The following is a 27,489-nucleotide window of genomic DNA, read 5'->3' as shown; positions in this document are numbered from 1 at the left end:
TTAAATCATGCTGAGAGAACATATTTGTTTTTACATTTCATCATATTCAGAAGTTGCTGAAGTTCAAGAGACAGTAAAATATGGTGCTGTGTTTGAAATGTTAATAACTTTGTTGTTTTCCCAGGACTTCAAGTTTGAATTTTAATATATTTTTCCACTGTAGTTAAATGTAGATTATTTAAGTAAAGCCCTGCCTCTTAACTGTAACCACTGTCTATATTTTGGCAATATCAATCCTAATTTTGTTTATATGTGCATGTCTTAGATACAAAATTGTGTAAAAGTGGGATCATATCCTACAAACTTCCTTATAACCTACTATTATGTCTTTTTGAGAAGCAGAGAAACAGACACAGAAGGAGAGAGAGCCCCCACACTCTGATACACTATCAAATGCCTACAATGACCCAGGCTGAGCCAGGCCAAAGCTGGAAGCCAAGAACTCAATCCATGTTTCTCACATGGGTGTCAGAGACTCAACCACTTGAACCATCACCTGCAGTCTGCTGTGGTGTGCATTAGCAGGAACCTGGAATTCAGAGCGGAGCTGCTACTTGAACCTAGGCATTCTGATATGGGATATGAGTTTCTCAAGGGGCATCTTAACTGCCAGGGCCAAACTCCCTCCCCATAACCTACTTTTTTTTAACATTTATTTATTTATTTGAAAGAGTTACACAGAGAGAGCAGAGACAGAGAGAGAGAGATCTTCCATCCGCTGGTTCACTCCCCAGTTGGCCACAATGGCAGGAGTACCACCAATGCGAAGGCAGGAGCCAGGAGCTTCTTCTGGGTCTCCCATGCCGGTACAGGGGCCCAAGGATTTGGGCCATCTTCTGCTGCTTTCCCATGTCACAACAGAGAGTTGGATTGGAAGTGGAGCAGCTGGGTCACGAACCAGCGCCCATATGGGATGCCGATGCTTCAGGCCAGGGCGTTAACCCACTGTGCAATAGTGCCGGCCCCAATCTACTTTTTTTAATTTAAAAAATACTTAATAAAGAATAATTTCAAACATTTTATGAAGTGGTAAGAGTTTTGTCTTAGTCAAATTGGGCTGCTATAAAAATTCCTGTTAATTGAGTGGCTTAAACAAAAGAAATCTGTTTCTCATCGTTCTGGAGGCCCCAAAGGCTGAGATCAGAGTGGTGGCATAGTCAGATTGTAATGAGGCTCTTCTTTCTGCTGTGCCCTCTTATGTTGGAGGGTGCAAAGGGAGAATCACGCTCTCTTACATCTTTTATAAAGGCCTTAATCCCATTGATAAGGCTTCTACCTGCATGACTTAGTTACTTGAAAAGGCCTTGCTTTTAATACACTCCCAGTGGGGATAAAGATTTCAACATAGGAATTTTAGGGTGACACAAACATTTATTATATGCCATACTCGACTGTGAAGCTTTATAAATCCACTGACTAGAGTTTACCATTAATTAACCTTTACCACCCCTGTTTTCACATATATCTGTTCATCAATACATCTTATGTTTTGATGCATATAAAGATAAGTTACATATATTAGTATACTGTTACTTAAATACTTTTGCATGCATATATTTAAGTGTAGTTCAAAATGCCTTTCAAAAAGTTCATGAAAATGGAATTAAAAGAAATTTATTGTGGTGCAAAATTTCCCAGTATCCACACTTAGCTTTTTCATAATGCACATTTTCCATGAACTTTCTAAAGAGCCTGCGTGTGTATGAAATTCAACACTTCTTGCATCATAAGCCTTATTGTTTAATTTCATTTTGTACAGTTTTTTTTCAGGAATTTTTGTAGTACCTTTTCATATCTTTTATACTTAATTTTACATATAATGAAATACACAAATATCAGAAGTACTATTTCATAAATTTTGACAGATGCCCACATCTATATAACCTACTATCCTGGTATAGAATATTGTCATTACCCCAGAAAATTTTCTCAATTCCCTTTGTAGGCAATTCTCAATTCTACCTTCCATAAGGTCATGATCTCACTTTTTCTCACCACAGATTGGCTTTGCCTATAGCCTACTTTTTATTTATTTATTTGAAAGAGAGAGAGAGAGAGAGATCAATTGATCTTCTATCCGCTGGTTTACTCCCCACATGATCACAATGGCTGGAGCTGGGCCTATCCAAAGCCAGGAGCCAGGAGCTTCATCTTGGTCTCCTGCACTTGAGCCATCTTCTATGCTTTCCTAGGCACCTTAACAGGAAGCTGGATTGGATATGGAGCAGCTGGGACTTGAACGGGTACCCACATGGATTGCCGGCACCACAGGCAGCAGCTTTACCCGCTACGCCACTGTGCCAGCCCCATATAACCCACTCTTAAAAACCAATATAGGCTGGCGCCGTGGCTCAATAGGCTAATCCTCCGCCTGTGGCGCTAGCACCCCAGGTTCTAGTCCCGGTCGGGGTGCCAGATTCTGTCCCGGTTGCTCCTCTTCCAGTACAGCTCTCTGCTGTGGCCCGGGAAGGCAGTGGAGGATGACCCAGGTCCTTGGGCCCTGCACCTCCATGGGAGACCAGGAGAAGCACCTGGCTCCTTGCTTCGGATCGGCGCAGTGCACCTGCCGTAGCGGCCATTTGGGGGGTGAACCAACGGAAAAGGAAGACCTTTCTCTCTCTCTCTCTCTCTCTCTCTCTCTCTCTCACTGTCCACTCTGCCTGTCAAAAAAAAAAAAAAAAAAAAAAAGCCAATATAGGGCCGGCACCGCTGCTCACTTGGCTAATTCTCCGCCTGCGGCGCTGGCAACCTGGGTTCTAGTCCCAGTTGGGGCACCGGGTTCTGTCCCAGTTGCTCCTCTTTCAGTCCAGCTCTCTGCTGTGGCCCAGGAAGGCAGTGGAGGATGGCCCAAGTGCTTGGGCCCTGCACCTGCATGGGAGACCAGGAGGAAGCACCTGGCTCCTGGCTTTGGATCAGCGCAGCGCGCCAGCTGCAATGTACCGACCACAGCAGTCATTTGGGGGGTATACCAACGGAAGGAAGACCTTTCTCTCTGTCTCTCTCTCTCTCTCTCTCTCACTGTCTAACTCTGCCTGTCAAAAAAAAAAAAAGCCAATATAGAATAGAAGTTTTTCAGTCAGCGAATAAAACAAACTTTAATCACTACATACTATTTTTTTTTTTTTTTTTTTGGACAGGCAGAGTGGATAGTGAGAGAGAGAGACAGAGAGAAAGGTCTTCCTTTTTGCCCTTGGTTCACCCTCCAATGGCCACCATGGCTGTCGCGCCGCGGCCGGCGCACCGCGCTAATCCGAAGGCAGGAGCCAGGTGCTTATCCTGGTCTCCCATGGGGTGCAGGGCCCAAACACTTGGGCCATCCTCCACTGCACTCCCTGGCCACAGCAGAGAGCTGGCCTGGAAGAGGAGCAACCGGGACAGAATCCGGCGCCCCGACCAGGACTAGAACCCGGTGTGCCGGTGCCACAAGGTGGAGGATTAGCCTATTGAGCCGCGGCGCCGGCCACTACATACTATTTCATTTAAATAGCTGCCTGGCTGGCCAGATCATATTCTGTATCCAACGTTGAAAAGTTCTAATTCCCAGAAAATTGTTCCTTTAAAATCTGTTCTAAAACTCAGGGATAAAATGTGTATCTTAAATACAAGTTTCTAAGAATATGAAAAATTCAGCTAAGTATAGAATGATTACTCCTGTTTAAAAAAACAGATTTCAACTCTAATGTATTTCCCATACTGGAGTTTCTTGTTCTAAGGGCCAAAGAAAACAGTCTGGTATAATTCTTCCAGATTGTGGTTTCTGGGAGCCAGCTAAAGCAGGATTGCTTCTATGAGAACAAGTTGATCACCTTTAGTGGGAGAAAAGGTGCCACTAGTAACATTAGTGTTTGATAAGCTCTGTGGTTTCCCTTAAGTTCCTCAGATGACTTAATAACTCAAGCCAGTATGTATGTTAGAGAGAAGAGCTGTACTAAAGGCAATGGAATCAAAGTTACAGATCTCATTGGGCCATTTCTTTATTAAAGGGTGATCATCCATCTTGATTTGCTTGAGACTTGGATTTCCCAGGATGAAGGGCATAATGATGAACTTTTACCAATTCCTTTATATTTCTTAAAGATTGCATGTTTTATGCTACTCATAGGTGAGGTTACATATTTAGATATACAATAAAATAAAATCACATCATTTGCATAATGCTCCTTTCCTGAGGTTTACAGACTAATAAGGCAAGATTAATAGCCATAAATATTTCATGCTTTTAATTGAAGTACTTTGTTGGTATATGAGGGTACTTCAAAAAGTTCTCATGCAGGGATAGGCATTTGGCATTAAGGTTGAGATGCTACTTGAGATGCCCATGTAACACATAGAAATTTCTGGGTTTGATTCTGGACTCTGTTTCAAATCTAACTTCCTACTAATGTGTACCCTGGAAGCAGGACATGATGGCTTAATTACTTGGGTCCCTGCTACCCACATGGGAGAAATAGATTGGGTCTCTGGCTCCTAACTTTGGTTTGATCCAGCCCTAGCTGTTGTAGGCATTTGAGGAGTGAACCAGTGCATGAAGATCTATTTCTTTCTCTCTTTCTCTCCTCCCCTTTCTAAAACTATGCATGGATTTCAAAATTGTTTTTGCAGCAAAATAAATTTATCTTTTTTTTTTTTTAAACTTTTATTTAATGCATATAAATTTCCAAAGTACGACTTATGGATTACAATGGCTTCCCCCCCATACCGTCCCTCCCACCCACAACCCTCCCCTTTCCCACTCCCTCTCCCCTTCCATTCACATCAAGATTCATTTTCGATTATCTTAATATACAGAAGATCAGCTTAGTATACATTAAGTATGGATTTCAACAGTTTGCTCCCACACAGAAACATAAAGTGAAAAATAATAGATGATTTTTTTAAATGATGATGAAATCAGAGCAGACCTATTGTCATGTTTAATCCCAGTGAGAGTCAAGTTGGGAATTGATAATTTCTTCTTTTTTTTTTTTTTTTTTTTTTTTTTTAAAGAGGATCAGTTTAGTATGCATTAAGTAAGGATTTCAACAGTTTGCACCCCCATAGAAACACAAAGTGAAATATATTGTTTGAGTACTCGTTATAGCATTAAATCTCAATGTACAGCACATTAAGGATAGAGATCCTACATGAGGAGTAAGTGCACAGTGACTCCTGTTGTTGACTTTACCAATTGACACTCCTGTCTATGGCATCAGTAATCTCCCTATGTTCCAGTCATGAGTTTCCAAAGCTATGGAAGCCCTCTGAGTTCTCCGACTCTTATCTGGTTTAGACAAGGTCATAGTCAAAGTGGAGGTTCTCTCCTCCCTTCAGAGAAAGGTACCTTCTTCTTTGATGACCTGTTCTTTCCACTGGGATCTCACTCGCAGAGATCTTTTGCCAGAGTGTCTTGGCTTTCCATGCCTGAAATACTCTCATGAGCTTTTCAGCCAGCTCCGAATGCCTTTAGGGCTGATTCTGAGGCCAGAGTGCTATTTAGGACATCTGCCATTCTATGAGTCTGCTGAGTATCTCACTTCCCATGTTGGATCACTCTCCCCTTTATTTACTCCATCAGTTAGCGTTAGCAGGTACTAGACTTGTCTATGTGCTTTTGACTCCCAGTCCCTTCACCATGACCAACTGTGAACTGAAACTGATCACCTGGAACAGTGAGATGGCATTGGTACATGCCACCTCGATGGGATTGAATTGGAATCCCCTGGTATGCTTCCAACTCCACCACTTGGGGCAAGTCAGCCTGAGCATGTCCCAAATTATACATCTCTTCCCTCTCCCATTCCCACCACCATGTTCAACAGGGATCACATTTCAGTTAATTTTCAACACTTAAGAATAACTGTGCATCAATTACAGAATAAATAAATTTATCTTTTAATAACATTTTCCATGTACTTTTTGAAGTACCTTTGCGTGAATAATAAAGTTCTAGATGCATTACTATAATTTTACTATTTTCAGTTCATATCTTCTGTCAAAATAGATATATTTATATAACAAATTATTGGAATGACTATGAACATTGTGGGATAATGATAAACCTGATTAATTACTCAGATAGAGAAATGTTTCTGTCCTATTTTAATGATCTGTTTCTCAACAAGCTGAGAACTTCCTTCTTGTTTTGAGGTTCTGATGATATTTTGATTCTTTAGCAAAAGTCAAAAGAGTGACTCACACTTTAATTTTTGAAATATCTTACAAGGTACTTGTATATGCTATTGCCACATCAATAATTTTACTTTGTGTTTTTATGTGTTGTACAACACAAATTAGACTAGATCTTAAAAGTGGTAAAAATAAGAAGTTAGTAATGTACAATTAGCAAGTGCAGAGTATTTCAGTGATAGAAGTTATAAAATTAATATGTGAACCTTATTCACTTATATCCTGTTAGTATCATTTACGAGCAACTCTGGGAGAATGATTTCTCTTGCTTTCTAGTTTAATACCTTTTATACATGTCCTTTTGTGAAAGGTTTCTGAAACCATGCTTATTTTTCACTATTTTTCAACGTAGCTTTTTTGAATGCTTCAGCTTGATTTTAGTTCTGTTGTCTATTATATAGTATACATTTTTGCTTGGTGCCTCTTCATTTAACTTGTGGCATTCCCAGTATCTGGTGATGAAGTCGTTCATGACATATAGCCTAACTCATACACATTTCATAATTTGTAATTTTTTCTTATCAGCCTGAACCTTTTCCTGTACAGGCCTGTATGTCCAACTGTGTACTTAACAGGCATTTCAAACTTAACCTGTCCCAAAATTTCCCTTCTGTGTCTCCCTGTAAAATGACTGCTGCCACTGTCTTTTCCATTTCTGATAAAGGGAGGTCTGTCTTGCCTGGGGCTCAGACCCTAGTATTTTACATCATCTTGACTCTTCCATTTTTCCTTTTTTCTCATGTTTGGTTTGTTTGGAAATCCTGTTGCCCTGCCATCAAAATATATTCAGAACTCAATCTATTTCTCATCACCCTCATTGATCTTGATCTGAGTATCCTTCATTTCTCCCCTAGGTTTTTGGAGTAACCTCCTGACTGATTATACCCTTGGCATGTCGGTAAGAATAAGCCTGTTAAAGCATAATGAGACCATGTCCATACTTTCAAAATCATCCAGTGATTCCTTGTCTCACTAAAAAACTAAAACTGAAGTCCCTACAAGGCCCAACAAAATCCTGAACAATTGGCTTCTATTGACCTCTATTCCTAGTACTTTCTCATTACATCCCAGCCTCACTGAGCCTTTCTGCTGTTTCCCCAATACTCCAGTCTCATTCCTAGGCCACTCCTCTACATTTGTTCTTCCTCTTTCTGGCATACTTTGCCCTTAAATACCATTATGGCAAGCTCCTTCATCTTATTCGGTCAACTTTGTAGTGAAGCCTTATCTAAAATTTATATATATATATATATATATATATATATATATATATATATATATTTATATATATATATATATAATTTCTTCCTTTCCTTAATGTTTTAAATATCCCCATTCTCTGCTTATTTTTCCTTTTAGTTTTTTTATTTTTATAATATAGCATGTTATGAGTTTTTACTTGTTTATTATGCTATTCTTTTCCCCCTCACTAGTATATAAATACAAGGACAAAATATTTGCCTATTTTTAAATTTTTATTAATATAAAGAACATATTTTGTGTATTTCATAGATACCATTCTAAGAACATAATCATATTTCCCTTCCTCAATCTCCCCTTTCTTTCTTTTTTTGTCCATTAATTTTTGCAGTAACGTAATTTCAGTTTACTTTATAATCACAGGCTTGATGTACTACTAACCGTAATACTCAAAAAGTAATAATTAGAAAGACCAGTGTTCCACAGGAGTATAAACATGGGCTAAAAATGATAATCATATGACAAAGTGACCATTTCATTCCTATACAGTTTTGTATTATATATTAGCTGCCACTATCAGAGAAAATACAATATGTAACAAATAATATTTGTCATTTTGAGACTAGCTTATTTTATTAAGCATAATGGATTCCAGTTGCATTCATTTTGTTGCAAAAATAGGTTTCCTTTTTTTTCTGGCTAGTATTCCATCTATGGTAAATGGGTTGAAGTGGAAACTCATTGTGGTTTTTATTTGCATTTCCATAATGGTAGCTATCATGGTCATCTTTTCATGTCTGTTAACCTTGGAAAAATGCCTGTATATGCCCTTTGCCTATCTGTTAACTAGATTTGCTTTGTTAGTGGGTTTCTGAGCTTTTTATAGGTCATGGATATTAATCCATTATCAGTTGCATAGTTTGCAAATATTGTCTTCCATTCTATCAGTTGCCATTTCACTTTGTTCAGCATTTCCTTTGCTGTGCAGATGGTTCTTAGCTTGATGAAATCACATTTGTCTATTTTTACTTTTATTGCCTGTGCTTCTGGGGTCTTATCTTAGAAGCCTTTGCCTGTGCCAGTGTCTTACAAAGTTTCCCAATGTTTTCCTCTGGTAATTTGGTGGTATCAGGTCATATATTTATATCTTTGCTCCCTTTTGAGTTGATTTTTGTTTATGGTGTAAGGTAGGGATTTTATTTCATACTTCTGCACATGGAGACCCAATTTTTCCCTCTTTGTTGAAGAGACTGTTTTTACTCCAGGGAGTGATTTTAGCTCTTTCATCAAATATTAATTGGTTGTAGGTGCATGGATTAATTTCTGGAGTTCTATTCTTTTCCATTGGTCTTTGTGTCTATTTCTGTGCCAATACCGGCTATTTTGATTATAACTTCCCTGTAGTATGTCTTGAAATCTAGTATTGTTATGCCTTTGACTTTGTGTTTGTTAAGATGGCTTTAGCTATGAATTTCAGCATCATTCTTTCTAGATCTGAGAAGAATGTCCTTGGTATTTTGATTGGGATTTGTCTGTTTTGTTTACTTCTGTATCCCTTGCTGCCTAATATATGTGTTCATAGTAGTTACTAATATTTGCTGAATGAATAGATTGTTTGAATAGCTACTGTTTGATTCTTTAGTATCTCCATCCTAAAAAAGATTAATCCAATAGAATCAAATTTATATATGATACATCCATGCTTAAGGATACAATATTGAAAGCATGCACAATTGATGGATGTTGGAACAAATATTCAGAAGTTGAAATGTATTCTAAGGATTATTTTCTTGTAGTAAACAGGCAAGACATATAGCTGTCCTGAAATAAGCATGTGCTATAAATCAACAGAATTTGAGACTGTAACAACATTGTTTTACTCCAAATAATAGATCAACTCCAAAACTTCCAAACATATCTGGCCTTTTACAATTAAATACTCCCAAATATATGTGTATATGATTAAAAAACTGCTTTCCTTTAGGGAAGTTACAGGTAAGTCTGGGGAAACCAGTAGTTACTCATATCATTAGAGGAAGATCTTTGTTTCAGATGTGTATGAAGCGTTTGTAAAGTTTACCACGTTTTTCCTGTCAGCTTGCTAATATCTTTCATCTTTCCAGTATTGTACTAATTGATTATTAATGCATAGCAAATTATCCTCAAATTAAGTGGCATTATCTCAAATTTTGATGGGTTAGGAATTCAAGAGGAGCATAGCTAACTGTCAGTGACTCAAAGTCTACCAAGAAATTGGGAAGCGGACACTGCTTTGGTCACTACTGAAAGCTTGATTGGGTATATGGAGGGTGGAGTTCCAAGATCTATTTCCAGGTCAGGAATTATTGGCTGATCTCAGTTCCTTCACCTAGTAGGTCTCTCTACAAGAATGACTCATGAAGTGGCAGCTGGCTTTCCTCAAGGTGGGTTCCCCAAGACGATGCATCTGTTAGAGTGAGAACCTGCAAATGAAATGGAAGTCATAGTGTTTTACAATTTAATCTCAAAAGAGACATGCCTTTATTCCTGTCATATTCTGTTCATTAGGTTCAGCACACAAAGAGAGGGGATTATTTAGCAGGAAGTGGGGACACTGGGGGTCATTTTAGAGATTGTCTGCCTAACAGGAATACTTTAATCTCTTCCCACAAGGTTACTAGTTATAATGTGGCCATTAGTAATAAGGACAAGGCACAATGTGTTCATTGTCAGCAAAACTTCACAGTTTATCTGTGAAGCTAAAATCAATTTATAGAAGAATGAGTTTAAATGAACAACTGCAAAAAAATAGACCCAAATGCCTTTAAGGCATTGGAACACAGTATCAAGCAATGAGAAAGAGCCATCACTTTAGGGACATAATTAGTCTGAACCTTACTCAAAGGAGATGACAGAAGCCCAAACAACTGCTACCTTGACTTGTTTGTCATAGCCAATTAAGACTCCCTTACTCTCTTGAAATAATTGTTTATTAGGAATATTTGATTTTCTTAGTTTTGATACATTACCAGGTTACTAGGGTTAGGCATGTTTGGTTTTCTTAGTTTTGAAATGTTACCGTGTTACTAGGATAGCTGAGAACTCTGTTCTTACCAGTGCAGACCAAAACACTTGTCCATTGGCAACATTTAGAGTCATGTTGTATGTTAAAATAGTAGACAGAAGGTCAGCTATCTTTTTCCTGTTTCTTTTAGTTGTTTTGAAGTTCTTCATTCCAGGACTGTGTCTTCTGACTTCCTTCCAGATAAGATGCTTGATATTTAGTGAATCCTAAGAAAATTCTTTCTCACTTAATGAAATTTATCTTTCTAATTAAAATTAAAATTTCTGTTGTTTAATTTTTTTTTTTTTGCTGCTTGAGAAAAAATTTGTTCTTCTTTGTTGATGTCTTTCCAGAAGTTTTCCAGAAGTTCTTTTGCACAATGCTTGCATGTAATAAGCACTTCATAAATGTTCCTCTTTTTGTAGAAGAAACAGACTAAATCTTTGCATAGTATTAAATGTTTTTATGGCATGCAGAACTAATATTTAACAGTGCATGGGTGTTACATATTTTTAAAATTACCTGAAATTCAAGGAATGAATAACTTTTGCCTCTCCTTTATATTTCTAAATTTTAACAACTCTTGATCCATATCTTGAATTACTATGAAAGTAATTTTTGACAAGTAATTTTCAAAACCAAATACTTGAATGATTATGTTTTTCTCTTTCTAACTTTTTCCAAATTTAAAACATATTTGATAATGCCTAAGCCATAATCTTTTTTTGGTATGAAAAAGGAAATTCCTTTTGAATTATGATTATTAGGATTGACATGCATGTGCTTTCTACTTATAAACTAATGCTATTTTCCTTGTCCTTTTGTTTCTGCTGCTTCCATCCTGGTGCATTTTGCTTCTTCCTGGTTTGGACTGTGTGTGTTTGCTGCTCAATTACTCTGCATTAAAAGCTTCTTGGTGATAGCAAAGATGCCCTTGGGCCATCAAGTAAGTAGCTAAAGTTTGAATGTTTGGGGACATGATAATGTTTTGATGTGTGCTTAAGAAAGTCAAAAGGTATTTCATTTTTGATTTATTAAGTCTTCTACTTTTCTTTCTAGGCATTAAATGCAAAGTAAAGAATATAAATGGTCATTCAGTACTCAGTGCCCATCTGTTCTCATTGGCCATCTGATATTGGTAGACAATGTTTGTATATTTACTTCTTGGTGCATTATTTACTTGAATATTCCATTCATAATTTAGGACCTCTTCTTCACAGTTGTCTTCCTACAGTCATCCCTAAAATAGTTCAGACTACATTGAGGCTAGAGATCGCACAAGCAAATCACCGCCGTATGAAAGTGAGAGATACTATCTTACTCTGCCAGAATGATTACATAATGGATAATCTAGTTATAAAAATATTCTACACATTATGATTTTATGTGTTATTTTAGGACTTTAGAGGATATATCCTTTAAAATTATATCCATTTCACTACAAAAAATTTTATTGAGTTTCCCTTTTTTGGATATGCAGACACTGTGCTATTCCAACTTTGGGTATATACAATGAATATTGTATACATGGCCTTTGTCTGTAAGGGTTAGTGTAGTCTAGTTGGAGACTGATGGGCCAAGTTTGCTATTTAAAATAGTGGAATTACTGAGATGAAATGAATTTCAGAGATTATCTAATCAAGCAGTATTTTAAAGATGAAGAACTTGAAGCTATGAGCATAGATATCCTTAGAATTTTCACTTTGTTGAAGACAAGTATAGAATTATGTTGATTTAGAAAGTACTTATTTTTAACTAGTTATCTCTTCTGAATTATTTCACTGCTCTGGGTTTCATGTTTTTTTCATTGGCCAAAGAAAGTGTCTGAACACTGAGCAAAATAATAGCAAAAGTATTTTCTAAGTATAAAATGCTTAAATCTGGGTCTGTTGCTCTTTTTCCCTAGTACTGGTTATAGGATGTAAGTCATTTTTTTTCTAAAAAGATTACTTCAAATCATATGCTGCAGTTCTATTCTTTCATTCTTAATTGAAACAATTCACAGTATTTTAAATATAGTGTTTATATGACTAGTATTAGGATAATAGAAATTTTAAAAGTAGAAAAAGAACACAAATATCAAAACATTTTGTATGTTTTGTTTGACTTTGTGATAGTTGGGAGATAAATGGAGAACTATAATTTATACTTAAAATAGAAGATTATGTATTTTAAGCATATATAAATAAAAAACCAAACTATGTATTTGAATTAATTTATAATGTACTCTGCCATGCATTGGAAGCCTGGGGCTGTATAATTATTATAAGAGACCACATATCTTTAATTTTTTTTTCTAAGGGAGTTGGGGCAGAGAAATTGAGAGTATTTCCATTTGCTTGTTCACTCTTCAAATGTGTACATTTGAAGCCAGAAGCCTTAAATGTCAATCTAGGTCTCCCCTGTAGATGCCTGGAACCCAACTGCTGGAACCATGACCTGCTGTGCATTAGCAGAAAGCTGGAATTAGGAGCAGGGCCAGGACTCTAAGCCAAACACTCTGATGTGAGATGTGGGCATCCTAAGTAGCAGTTTAACTGCTAGGCCCAACAGCCACCCCAGTGTTATTTTCAGTGAAGCAATTTTATAGTATTTTATTAGCATCTGTACTATTGAATGAAAAAACAATGTGATTTATACCTCCTATAAAGGGGATACATAGGATATATAAACAGGTTATTTGTGGCTTTAAGATTTTCCTTTATATTCCTTTAGCTTCCACTTAGATTAAGTACAAACACCAGAGTTTGAAGCTTGTAAAATTTCTCAAATTTTATATTGATGTGTTGAATTCAAGTAGTAAAGACTGTTAGGTGTATTATTCTTAGACGATGCATCTGGTATGTTAAATTATATTAGTATTGATTATTCCAGTGTGATCTCTACTAAAGTAAAGTGAGTAACAAAGTAGAGCCACCAGAGGGCATTGTAGTGTTATCATTAGTAAGGGAGTCAATTGTGTCATAAAGCATACTGGAATCATGTAGTGGTTCTTTCAGCAATATATATTCAGTCATTTAGCAAGTATTTATTGAGTTTCAGGCATATGCCAAGAGATACCAACAAAAAAAAAAGTTACTGTTCTGAAATTTCCACTCAAATAGTCTACTACTGCACACATGACGTAGGATATCATAATGGTTTTTATATTACATAAAACCTCTTTTTGTTGGTTTAGTTGTTAAGGCTTTTGAGTGGAATGAGAGAAGACAAATAGAAAGATGGATTTCCTGTTTTACTGTAAAGAAGTACACTAAAGTTTGTTGCTGTTTTTATGTATTCTCTCACTTCAAGGTTAGCATTGTTTCCTTTTTTATATAGTGGACTTATTTAAGACCTAGGTACCTATGTCTTAGTGATGAAATACTGAAGCATGTTTTAATTCTATTAGTGGATCATCTTAGAAAATATTTTTACAATGACATACTTTCAGTTCTTTTTAAATCATAAACTTAACCCTCCACTAAGTAAAGAACTGAACAGATAATAATAAGAAAAAAACATGATGTCATTGTAAAAATTAAAAGAATAAGAAAGGAAGGCGGAAGGAAGGTGGGAGCAGGTATAGGAGGGAGGGTAGGGTAGGAAGTATCACTGTGCTTCTAAATCTGTATATATAAAACACTTGAAATTTGTTCACATTATATAAATAAAAAATTATAAAAAAGAATATATTTTGATAGTCTTAAATGTTTTATCTGATGCGTGCAAAATAACCTATGTGTCATATATGAGTGGTAGACATCAGAGTTAGCAAATATTTAACCTACAATCCAAGAACTAGAATCTTAGAAATACCTCATGTATTTTTACCTGTTTCTCTTCTCTTTTATCCTTGCACCTGCTTGCAGAGTTGGTGATAAAGTTGTATGTTTTGTTTATTACTCTTTGCTTTTTAAAGAGTTTTTCTGTTATTTTTAAACTACATTTGTATAACCAAGTTTTGTTTTCAATAACATTTGTATCACTAAGGTTTTTAATTTATGAGAATGGTATCATGCTATCTTTATGGACTTTATTTTTGTGGTTAACATTTTACTTCCAAGATTCAGCCATGTTGTTTGGTATAGGAATAGATCATTCCTTTTCAATGCTATTTGCTACTTCATTGTATGCATAAGGCACAATTTATTATTCTTATTTTATTTTCATTTGACAAATATTTAAATTGTTTTGATTTTTGCTTTATGAATAGTGTTGCTCTGAACAGTCTTACTCTTATCTCCTGTATATACCTTTTTTTTTTTTTTTTTTTGACAGGCAGAGTGGAACAGTGAGAGAGAGAGAGACAGAGAGAAAGGTCTTCCTTTGCCGTTGGTTCACCCTCCAGTGGCCGCCTCGGCCGGCACACTGTGCTGATCAGATGGCAGGAGCCAGGTACTTATCCTGGTCTCCCATGGGGTGCAGGGCTAAGTACTTGGGCCATCCTCCACTGCACTCCCTGGCCACAGCAGAGAGCTGGCCTGGAAGAGGGGCAACCGGGACAGAACCCGGCGCCCCGACTGGGACTAGAACCCGGTATGCCGGCGCCGCAAGGTGGAGGATTAGCCTACTGAGCCGTGGCGCCAGCCTCCTGTATATACCTTAAAGAGTTATTCTAGGTATAAATCTAAGAATGAAATTGTTAGAGCTATGGGGTCTGCTAAAATTCATTTTCATATAAGATAACTTCAAATTGTTTACCAAAGTGTTTGTGTCAATTTATACTTATACTCCACCAACAGTGACTTAGCCATTTTGTTGACCCTGTCCTTGTCAATATTTGGTATTATCAGACTTCTAGATAATTTTTACCAGTTCTACTGAGTGTAAAATATTTATTCCATTATGATCTTGATTTGCATTTCTCTGATTACAAAGAAAGATGAAGATATTTTTATATACTTACTGATCTTTTGCATTTCTTCTTTCAGAAAGTCACTGTTCTTATCTTTCCCCCATTTTTTTTATGTTGTTGATCTTTTTGTAATTGATTTATAGGAGTTACTTTTTTTTTTTTTTTTTTTTTTTTTTTGACAGGCAGAGTGGACAGTGAGAGAGAGAGAGACAGAGAGAAAGGTCTTCCTTTCTGGATACCAACTCTTTAATTATATGTGTTGCAAATATCTTCTGTTTTATACTTTCTTTTCAGTTTTACTATGGTATTAATTGATTAGCTGAATTCATAATTTTAATAGAGTTTCTCAATTCTTTGTTTATGGTTAGTACTTCTGTGTGTTTTTTAAGAAGTCATTCCCTACCCCAGATTTATAAAGATGTTCTCTTACAGTCTAAAAGGTTTTAAGTTCAACTTTTTACATTTACTTAGAACTACTTTTTGTTTGTGGTAAGAGGTGGGAATCTGTTTCTCCAATATGGATAAACAATTTCCTTGAGTCATTATTGGAGTAGTCTTTCTTTTTCCTACCTTTACTGTGCATCTGGGCTATATATATCTGTGGGTGTGTTTCTGAGCAGCCTCTGTTATTTAGGTCATGTTGTCTTTCTATCAGTAAAATTCATTTTTAAATTTCAATAATTATTTTTAGAAATCAAATGAACCTTAGATTTAGTAACTGTATCACCATATACTTTATGCTAATGAAGTCTCATATAAGCTAAAAGTTAGTTAATTCATTCAGCATAATTTTGTTGACCACTTTTCATAAACCAGGAATCAACACCTTCAATGTGTCATGAAGTGTAACTGAAACTGAGAATTTACAGAAAAGTAAGACAAACAAATCTCCCTACTCCCATGACTTAATGTCTACTGGAAGAGGGCAGACAGTAAACAAAGAGATGATATAATATCAGAAAATGATAAGAGCTACAATAAAAATCATTTAGAGTAGGGTGATAGAGTAAAGCTGTGGAGTAGTAGATACTAACCATTAAAAATTGATATGTTTTGTTATATTAAAATTAAGAACTTATAGGGGTGCTTCAAGGAGATCATGGTAAGGTGAAATTAAAGATTGTTTATTTTGGTACAAAAATTTTTGGAAGTCACTGTGGAAAACCATATAAGATTTCTTTAAAATAAACAAATAAAAGCTAGAATGGGTCTTCCATATGATCCAGCAATCCCACTACTGGATACATACCCAAAAGATATGAACTCATTGTATCAAAGAGATGCCTGCTCCCGTTTATTGCAGCATTATTCACAATAGCCAAAATGGAATCAAGTAAGGTGTCCATCATCAGATAAATGCATAAAGAAAATGTCACATAAACACACGAGCATATTGTTCAGCTAAAAAAAAGAATAAAATTCTGTCATTTGCAGCAAAATGATTAGAACTGAAGGACATCATGTTGAGTGAAATAAATGAGACACAGAAGGGCAAATACCTCATTTTCTCCCTTGTATGTGGGAGTTAAACTTTAAAAACTAACAAAACAATAACAAAGAGGAGAGAAATATCTATATGTATCAATTTTTTAAAAAGATTTATTTATTTATTTGACAGAGTTACAGAGAGGCAGAGGCAACAGAGAGAGAGGTGTCCCATCTGCTGGTTACTCCCCAGATAACCACAACAGCCGGAGCTGCGCCAATCCGAAGCCAGGACCCAGGAGCTTCTTCTGGGTCTCCCATGCCGGTGCAGGGGCCCAAGGATTTGGGCCATTTCTACTGCTTTCCCAGGCCATAGCAGAGAGCTGAGTTGGAAGTGGAGCAGCTGGGACTCAAACTGATGCCCTTATGGGATGCCGGCGCTGTAATCAGTGGCTTTGCACTCCACGCCACAATGCCGGCCCCTATGTGTATCAGTTTTACTGCAAATACAGTGTTTTGCCAAACTTTGTTGTAAGTCTTCGTTAAACAAATTGGTCTGAATTTTATACTACTATAGTTTGAATGATTTTGTAACTATCTTAAAATTTACTTTATATGAGAAGTTGAGCACCTTTTTATTTGATTATTGTTTGTAGACCTTACTTATTTTTCTGCTAGACTAAGATCTTTACACTTTTTTTTGGTGAACTCTTTGGTAGAGTCATTGGGGTTTTGACTGTAATGTATGTTAAAAACATATTCCGTTAAAAATAGTAAATAAAATATTAAGTAAAAGAAAAGAATTATGCAGAGCTGGCATGGTGATTTAGCAGGTAAAGCTGCTGCCTGCAGTCCTGGCATCCCATGTGGGCAGCAGTTCATGTCCCAGCTGCTCCACTTCCAATCCAGATCTCTGCTAATGGCCTGGGAAAAGCAGCAGAAGATGAACCAAGTACTTGGGCCTCAGCCACCTGTGTGGGAGACCTGGAAAAAGCTCCTAGCTCCTGGCCTCAGCCTGGCCTCACTGCAGCTGTTGCAACCATTTGAGGAGTAAACCAGTGGAAGGAGGATCTCTCTCTTCCTCCCTCCCTCCCTCCCTCCCTTCCTCCCTCCCTCCCTCTCTCTCTCTCTCTCTCCCTCTCCCTCTCCCTCTCCCTTCCTCCCTTACCTCTACCTCTCTTCCCCCCATCTCTCTCTCTCCTCGCCTCTCTTTCTCCTCCTTCTCTTTTTCCTCCCTCTCCTCCTTCTTCCTCTTCCTCTTCCTCCCTTTCCTCTTCTCCTCCTCCTCCCTCTGTGATTCTTTCAAGTGGATAAATAAATCTTAAAAAAAAAAAGAATTATACCCTAGATGAATTTAGATTTCTGTTAAGTAATAAAAACTTGATTATAAGACAGACAGATATGTGAGCTTTCATTTGGGGGAATACAGTATAGCTAGAGAATAAATTTAGGAGTTATCAGTCTTTTAGGTGTCATCTGTATTTACTTGGATCATAAATGAATGTTTTTATATTTTTACTTTGTGATATAGGAAGCAAAAATATAATTTTGAAGGCTTTATCATAATGGAAAATGTACTAAAACAGTGTGCCTTAAAAAGATACGGTGATGGGAGCAGGCATTAACCTAGTAGTTCAGATGTCCATCTTCTTTATTAGACTGCTTGGATTGGATTCCCAGCTCAGGCTCCTAACTCTAGCTTCCCACCAATGCAAACTTTGGGAAGCAGTTGCAAAAGCTCAAGTAATTGGGTTCCTGGCACCCATATGGGAGACCCAGCTCCTTGCTCCTAGCTCCTGGCTCCAGCCCCAGTTCAGCTTTGGCTGTTGTAGGCATTTGAGCATGAAACAGTTAATGAAAGTTTTTCTCTTTCTCCTCTCCCCTCTCCCCTCTCCCCTCCTTCTCTTCTCTCTTCTCTCTTCTCTCTTCTCTCTTCTCTCTTCTCTCTTCTCTCTTCTCTCTTCTTTCTTCTCCCCTCCTTCTCTCTTCTCTCCTCCTTCTCTTCTCTCTTCTCTTTTCTCCTCCTTCTCTTCTTTCTCCTCCTTCTCTTCTCTCTTCTCTCCTCCTTCTCTTCCCTCTTCTCTCCTCCTTCTCTTCCCTCTCCCCTCTTCCCTCTCCCCTCTTCCCTCTCCCCTCTTCCCTCTCCCCTCTTCCCTCTCCCCTCTTCCCTCTCCCCTCTCCCCCCTCCCCTCTCCCCCCTCTCCCCCCTCTCCTCCCCTCTCTTCCCCTCTTCTCCCCTCTTCTCTCTTCTCTCTCTCCTCTTCTCTCTCGCTCTCTCTCGCTCTCTCCCTCTGGGTGTGTGTCTAACCCCCATCTTTCCCTCCCTCTCCTTCCTTCAAATAAATAAAAAAATGAAAAAGACATAATAAAAATATGTTCTTTTTTTTTTTAACTTGGAAAGTTAGAGTGAAGACCAAATCATTCTTTTAAAAGGTGAAACTTACTTTTGCAGGCCAAATGCACAGAAACATAAAGTGTTTGTCCTTTTTCCTCATTTAGTGTTTTTTCTTTTCTGTCCTCTATTAAACTGAGCATTGCTGTGCTGTATTATCAGTAGCTTGGTCAAATAGGTAAAAAGCAGCCTCCAAGAATTATTTAAATTGAGGCTTTAATTTAAAGCTACTACTACTTAGCCTTAGGCAAAGCAGTTTCTGTCCTCCGGTTTCCCCATCTCTAAAACAGCAATCATATTACTTTCTACAAAAATTAGAAACTACATTAGAAATTCTTGTAAATATTATACTGCTCATAATTAGTATTTCTGTGAAATGATTTATCTTTTGCTAATTCTATTGGCAAATGGAAAGAGTTAATAAAAGTGAAAAGCACGTAGTAAATTGCAGTGCTTTGCATTATCAGTTGAATATATATTTTCACTTTCATAATGTTTATAATTTGTGTATTTGACTCACATGTACCTGTCAGTTCCTCTTGGGTTGATAGTAAACCAATATGAAAACAAAATGATTTTGATAATTTATTAAATTATTGCATTGGTAAAATGAATATTACTACCAAAGCAATTGCAGTCCTAATTGTATTCTATGTTTCTATGTACATGTATGACTCTAGTACTAATTATTTTTCTCTTCTTTCCTTGAGCTATTGTAGCAAACAGTGACGAATCTCAGCTTCTGACACCAGGAAAAATGAGTCAGCGCCAAGGGAAAGAATCTTATCCAACACCAACCAAAGATTTGCATCAGCCATCTCTTAGTCCAGCAAGTCCGCATAGCCAGGGTAAGAAACTGTGGTTTTAATGTTTGTTTCAAAGGAGAGTGACATTCGGAACTGTTTTTAGTGTTTTATTGTTTGAAAGGAGAGTGACATTTGGAACTATTTTAGTGGTTTTTTTTCTAAGTTTTTTAACTGTTCAATTTTATATGGTTCTTATTTTGTTTTGTTTGCGTTATCTATAATACTCTTGAAATGAGTACATTTTATTTTAGTATTCTTGACTTTCTCTTATCTTCACTAATATACTTTGTTAGTCATACCATTCTCTAATTCAGTAATTCTTAAACTTTTCTGATATTGCGGCTCCTTTATACTCTTGAAAAAATTACTGAAGATGCTGGAGAGTTTCTGTTTATATAAATTTTATCTATTGATATTTATTGTAAATTAAAACTAAGAATATTTTAAGAAGCTTACTATATTTATAATGATGAACTTTTATTATCTGTTCATATGAATATCATTTGTTCTGTCACGTTACACATTTATCATCTCCTTGTGTTGAAAATTCAAAATCCTGGCTGGTAGCTATTTTGAAGTATATAATTAGTTGTTGTCAACCGTAGTTACCCTACTGTGCAGTAAACTATTAGAAGTTATTCTGCCTATCTTGTAGCACCCCTTGTACTTGTTCATCATTCTCTTTCTGTTCCCCGACTCCATCCCAGTCCCTGGTAACCACTATTTTCTATACTTCTGTGAGATTAACTTTTTAAGCTCCCACATATAAGTGAAATCTTGTATTTCTGTGCCTGGCTTATTTTATATGACATAATTTTTGTGTAGGTTCATCCACATTGTTGCAAATGACAGGATTTCTTTCCCTTTTCTGTTTATGGACACCTACGTTAATTCCATATGTGGGCTATTGTGAATAATGGTGTAGTAAACTTGAGGTGCAAATACCTCTTTTAATAGTAGTTTCTTTTCCTTTGAATATATTCCTGGTAGTGGAGTTGCTGGATCAGAAATATTTTTATTAAAAATTATTGTTCCCTCCTCAAAATTGAGAAGGACGGTGTTATTTTATTTCAGGATTTCTCAGTCTTGGAATTAACATTTTAGCTCTGATAAATCTTTGTTGTGCGGTATTGTCCTATACATTATAAGATATTTAGCAATATCTTAAACTATACCCACTAATACTAATACCACTTTTCCCAGTTGTGACATCCAAAAGTGTCTCCAGTAATTGAAAATTACTGTTTGATAGTTTTTGCAAATCTCTTTAATGTCTATTGTAATAAGACAGTTGTATTATTTTTTAAGTAGAAGTGAAATTTTATTTTAGAAGAAAGACTCTGAACAGAGTGCCTAATAGAAAGACCAATGCGCTGAGATCTCACACTGTAGGGGTGCTTCTATATCCTTCATGTTATTTCCAAGGAACAAAAGTAGTGGTTACACTTTAGTTACTGTGAAAGTTGGGGCAGTTGCCCTGAAGTCCTTTCTAGCTTGTTTTTATCTAAGCCTAGATCTTGTCGTTGTTGGTAAATATTTCTTACAAGGGGCTTTCATGCTCTTCTGTTGAGTGTGTACATGATAGGAAGGTACTACAGTTTGTACGTGCTGGAAAGGAGCTGTGGAATGGTTTTAGTCTGGACTGTTTTTAGTCCAGGGTATATTTACATGTTTCTGCAATCAATCTGTTGTATATAGATGATTCAAATGAAGTATATGAATAAAATTTGGTGCTATATGTCTTTTATACACAACTGTAGACATTTTTTTCTTTGACAGTAGATCAAAACTTGGCAAGCAATAGTTATTTTTCATTTGTTTGTTTCAAGATTTTTATATATTTGAAAGGCAGAGTTACAGAGAAAGAGAAAGAGACAGAGATATCTTCTATCCATTGGTTCATTCCCCAAATGGCTGCAACTGCTAGGGCTGGGCCAGACTGAAACCAGGAACCAGGAGCTTCTCTGGATCTCCCACATGGGTACAGGGGCCCACGCATTGGAATATCTTCTGCTGCTTTCCCAGGTGCATTAGTAGGGAGCTGGATTGGAATGGATGGTGGCCATATGGGATTCTGGAGTCACAGGCAGTGGCTTTTCTGGCTATGCCACATGGCTGACACCAGGTAGTCGTTTTTTAAATACCAGTTGTGATGTGGAATCTCAGAATGTATCAGTACACTTTCCATATCCTGTTAAATTAAAATACATTGGTCTTAAATTTTTAATGGCTCTTTTGTCATGCATGATTTTGTAACATTGTACAATTGTCATTTGAAAAATATTTGTTCACCCACTTTGCAGATATTCCAAGTGCTGACACACTAAAAAATAAAATACAGAGAAGTGATCTATGCATATTTCTCATTTTGTCACACAGAGTATTAAAACCATGTGTACTAGAAGTTCAAGATTAATAATTTATATTTCTTCTTCAAGGATATTTGTAAGTGAAACTGGTATTCTTGTACTATGAGTGCATAACTGTAGAATTCAGTGACCACTGTTACAGTTTGGTGCCTCTGCCTTGATTTGTGCTAAGATGCCAACAGTTTTATCCAACATTTTTTTTTTGTACTATCAATGAAAATGTCAACATAAGGAAAAAGTGGTAGGAAACTAATTTTGGTCCTGCTGGAACTCTTAAAAGAATCTTGAGGATTCCCAAAGCTTCATGATTCACATTTTTTAATTCATACTTTATCAGTTTTGTACAGTGGATTTTGCTCCTCAACTAGAGTTTATCTAATTAAATATTTCAAACTCTCTGTCATACTACTTATAGCCACGTGGAAAGACTTCTGCTTTGAAAACTGAGAACTTAAATTTGGTGTTTGAAAGTTAATATTGCAGTGCTAACCCATTGTCTGTAGTTTCTTTTTCTGGAGTTCCAGTTACTCGTGGTCCAAGAATATTAAATGAAAAGTTCAAGAAACGAGCAGTCCCTAAATTTTCAATTCTGAGTAGCATAATGAGATCTTACTCCAATCCACCAGAGGCATGAATCATTCCTCTGTTCTACCTATTCACTTTGGATATGTGACCCTCCCTGCAGCAATTGAGAGAGGGAGAGAGAAAGAGACCACATTCACATAAGTTTTATTACAGTATATTGTTACTCTGTTTTATTACTAGTTATTATTAATCTCTCACTGTGCTTAATTTATAATTTAAACTTCAATGTAGGTATGTATGGAGAGGAAAATACAGTGTATATAAGGCTTGGTACTATTTGTGGTTTCAGGCATCCACTGGGGATCTCAAAATGTATCCCCTGTGGATAAAGAGGGAATGACTGTACATTGGTTATCAAATTTTTTAAAATTAAATTTTAGAATCTTAACTATCATCTTATAAGGTCTGTTTAATTAGTCAAGTTTGGTGGTGTAACTTTAGGAATTATCCTTTGAGATTAGATTTTTGTAACTTTCTTTTGAAACAAAACCATTCTTTTGAACAATATTTATCTTTTACGTATTTGGCAGAGAGACAACTAGAGCTCCTGTCTTATAGTTTACTCCACAAAAGTCTACATGGCTGTAGTGGGACTAGGGCTGAAGCCAGGATCCAGGAACACAATCCAGGTCTTCTACATGCATGACAGAAATCCAACTATTTGAACTATTCCTGCTGCCTCCCAGAGTCTGCATTAGCAGGAAACTGGAGTCAGGAGCCAGATCCAGGAATCAAACCAAAGTACTCCAATGTGAAATATGGTGTCTTCATCACTAGGCTAAATTCATACTTCTATAACTTCTTTTTCAAATGAATATTAAGTGGAAAATACAGATTGAACATCCCTAATCTGAACATCTGAAGTGCAAAACTTTTTTGAGTGCTGACATGATATAACAAGTGAAAAATTCAATAGCTGAACTCATATGATGGTTCACAATCAAAAGATAGGCACACTAAAAATACTGTATAAAAAGTATCTTTAGGCTATGTGTATAAGATAGATGAAACAAACAAATTTTGTATTTAGACCTGAGGAATTATTTGAAAACAAACAAAAAAGATTTATTTATTTATTTGAATGGCAGAGTAACAGAGAGGGAAAGACAGAGATAAAAAGATCTTCCATCTGCTGGTTCACTCCCCAAATTACCTCAATAGTCTTGAACTGGTGCTCTGATAAGGAATGCCAGCATCAGAGATGGTGGCTTAACCTGTAGCACCACAACTTGGGTCCGTCCTCAGGAGTTCATACAAAAACCTTGTAGTGTTTAACTCCTTGTTCTCTGTATTTTACAAATGAGGTAACTGATCAGTTGCTAAGCTCAACACAAACTTTGATATAACTTGAGTTTATTTCTTACTTTAAAATTTCAATCAACTTAGTTTTGTTTTTTTGAGGGTCAAATTTTCCAAACTTTACCTTGGTTCCTGTGTCTTTTATGTAATCCCATTATGTGTATTGTGCCTTGTGTGGACATATTTTAAAATTTCTTTTGGGTAGTACCTAGAAGTATAGTCATGGTAAGCATTTGTTTTATAATAAATGGCCAAGCCACTTTCCAAAGCCATTGGGCAGTTTTCACATTCATACTATCAGTGTGTGAGAGGTTCAGTTCTTCTATATCCTTGATCTTTTTTATTTTAGCTCTTCTGATGGATGTGTAATAATATCACATTGTGGTCTTAATTTGCATTTCCTTGATGACTAAAGATGTTGAGCGTCTTCATGTACTTATTGGTTACTTATGAATCTTTTGTGAAGTATCAGTTATTTTTCCTACTTGCAAAAAATTGGCTTGTTTTACTGTTGAACCTTAATAGTTCCTTAATATATTTTAGTGGTGTCTTTAATAGCTGTGTAGGAATATTTTCTTTCAATCTTGATATACCTTTCCTTTGTCTTAATATTTCTTCTAAAGATCAGATGTTTTTAATTTTGATAAGGCTCAATTTATCAATTTTTATGAGTCAAGCTTTATGTATTTTTATTACTAAAGAAATCTGTGTCTGCCCTAAAGTTGCAAAGAATATTTCCTGTGATTTCTTCTAGAAGTTTTTTTAATGTCAAGACTCTGATTTCTATCTTTATTTTCATTCTTACTATTACCATCTTAGTCTAGGTCTTCATCATTCTACACCTACATTGCCTAGCAGCACAGCCTCCTACCTGCCATTTGGTCTTTGCCTTTCAATATATGAGGCTATATTTCTTAACAAAACAACCAAATAAAATATTATTGTCACATAGTAAGGTGAGGTTGTTATGGGTTGAGATTCTTGCGATGTAGATGACCAGAGGACGTATAGATCCTGCGAAGTAGATATCTGAGGGAAATAACATGAGTAAAGAGAAATAGAAAATTGTAACTGAAGATACTACTTTTTAAAATTCAAGCCTGTAACTGAAAAACTTAGCAAGATGCCTATATTTATGTCGCTTCTATTCTCAAACAGGCAGTGGCTTCCCGTTGCCTAGAGAGGTGGGTACTTAAATCTGGCTATATCTGGGAATCTCCTGGGAGCTGAAACAGATTCTGCTCCACCCTTTCAGAATCTCTAGGTGAAGTTCAGTAATGTGGATGTTTATAGAGATCGCTAAATGTTCTTGATGTAGCAACACTTAGACCGTATTTGGAAACCAACTGTTGAGAGCACAAATTATAGTTTCCATAATGTGGAAGTCAAGGCTCTTACAATGAGGGCACTTCAAAAATTTTACAAAACATGTTTGTTTTGAGATAAGAAATAAGTTTGTTTCCCTCCCACAATGAAATCCATACATAGTTTTTTATACATACTTTCCATGAACTTCCTGAAGACCTCTCATGTGTATGATTTTACTCTTCTCTTCCAATTTTGTCTTTTATTTCCCCAGTCATGAACCAAGTTAGATGCTTCCTTCATTAGCCATATTGTAGTTTTATTTATTCTGTTCCTCCACTGTGGACTGTCCTTCTCCCTCTCCTTGCTTGTCCAGGTACTGTCATTCTTGAAGATGTGATTTAAATGTCTTTTCCTTTATAACACTTTCTTAGGTTATGTTGTTATCTCAGTTTTCCAAATTTCTATATCACTGCTGTTGTAGTAGGTATTGGTATAGTGTGGTCTCTTCAGGTGGCAGTTTTTCAAAGCAAGTGAGAGGTCACTGAGTTCCATGCTTAATAAGGGAATTACACTGCTCACCATTAATTAAAGAATTTCATCTATTCTCATTTTTCCTCTTTTGGCTTTCTCCTCCATACATATTGATTCATACTCATTTAGCATAGGTCATCATCCCTTCAAAACAATTCTTTTTTACAATATGATTTCCTTCCATCAGTTTATGATTTTTTTTAAGAGCTGGAGTGACTCTTTCCTCACTATGCCCACACACATCAAATAATCTGTTACATGCTTAGATTATGGCAACAGGTTAGATTATTCCAAAGGTTATGTTTTCCAGATTTTTTTCCCCTTATTCAGAGGCTGTTATTTAAATTCAAAATAGAAAAAAAAAGAGAGAGAGAGAAAGAAAGAGGTCTTCCATCTGATGGTTTACTCCCCAATTGGCTGCAACGGCTGGAGCTGCGCTGATCTGAAACCAGGAGTCAGGAGCTTCTTCCAGGTCTCCCATGCGGGTGCAGGGGTCCAAGGACTTGGGCCATCTTCTACTGCTTTCTCAGGCCATAGCAGAGAGCTGGATCAGAAGTGGAGCAGCCAAGTCTCGAACCAGCACCCATATGGGATGCTGGCACTGCAGACGGTGGCTTCTCATACTATGCCACAACATTGCCCCCCCCCCCAAAGCTGGTTTTATAAATGGATTTTTTTTTATTTGTAGCTGGTATAATTACCTGCATGGATCTCCACACTTGTCAGATTAATTATTAAAATCATTAGGAAATTACTATATATATGTTAACTACAGTTCTGTGTATCAGTATCAAATAGAAAAATGCAATTCAGAAAATACTATCAAAAATAAGTACACAACAATCAATCTAGGAAGACATATAAATTATCTTTAAGTAGTGAGTTATAACACTTAATATACTCTCTTTTTTTTTGACAGGCAGATTTAGACAGTGAGAGACAGAGAGAAAGGTCTTCCTTTCCGTTGGTTGACGCGCCCCCTCCCCCCCAATGGCCACTATGGCCAGCGCATTGCGCCGATCCAAGGCCAGAAGCCAGGTGCTTCCTCCTGGTCACCCATGTGGGTGCAGGGCCCAAGAACTTGAGCCATCCTCCACTGCCTTCCCGGGCCACAGCAGAGAGCTGGGCTGGAAGAGGAGCAACCAGGACAGAATCTGGCGCCCCAACCGGACGAGAACCCGGGGTGCCAGCGCCGCAGGCAGAGGATTAGCCAAGTGAGCCGCAGCGCCGGCCATGAGGTATAACACTTAAGATCATCATAAATAAAGAAAAAGACCATGTTTATGACAGAAAAATTCATTATTTGGATGCTACTTCTCAAATTGATGTTGTGGCTTCAGTGTATTTCAAATCTATATCATTTTTCTTAAACTTTATTTAAGTTATACAAGTTTCATTTATTTCATATATACGGATTAGGAACACAGTAGTAATACTTCCCTCTCTACCTTCCCTCCTGCCCACGTTCCAACCTTTTTTCCTCCTCCCTCTCCCATTCCCACTCTTAATTTTTACAAAGTTCTATTTTC

The 27,489-nt window shown here is 36.8% G+C and overlaps 1 protein-coding gene across 10 annotated transcripts in view; it reads left to right on the top strand.

The window, feature by feature from the left end:
• The window catches only part of OSBPL8 (oxysterol binding protein like 8), a 197,968-nt gene that overhangs the window by 85,632 nt on the left and 84,847 nt on the right, over positions 1–27,489 (top strand). For 2 of the 10 annotated variants that reach the window (XM_051846457.2, XM_070052654.1), the window contains exon 3: positions 19,773–19,910. In XM_051846457.2, the coding sequence (XP_051702417.1) occupies positions 19,820–19,910 (91 nt within the window). In that variant the 5' untranslated portion in view covers positions 19,773–19,819. Of the gene's footprint in view, positions 1–7,019; positions 7,064–9,740; positions 9,789–11,317; positions 11,355–19,772; positions 19,911–27,489 lie in introns of all 10 variants that reach the window. The other 8 variants (XM_070052652.1, XM_070052653.1, XM_051846455.1 and 5 more) reach the window with 8 other exon arrangements.

The sequence above is a fragment of the Oryctolagus cuniculus genome, chromosome 11, assembly GCF_964237555.1.
Source record: "Oryctolagus cuniculus chromosome 11, mOryCun1.1, whole genome shotgun sequence".
In the NCBI taxonomy this organism is placed as follows: Eukaryota; Metazoa; Chordata; class Mammalia; order Lagomorpha; family Leporidae; genus Oryctolagus; species Oryctolagus cuniculus.
This window is presented reverse-complemented; position numbering and strand designations above follow the sequence as displayed.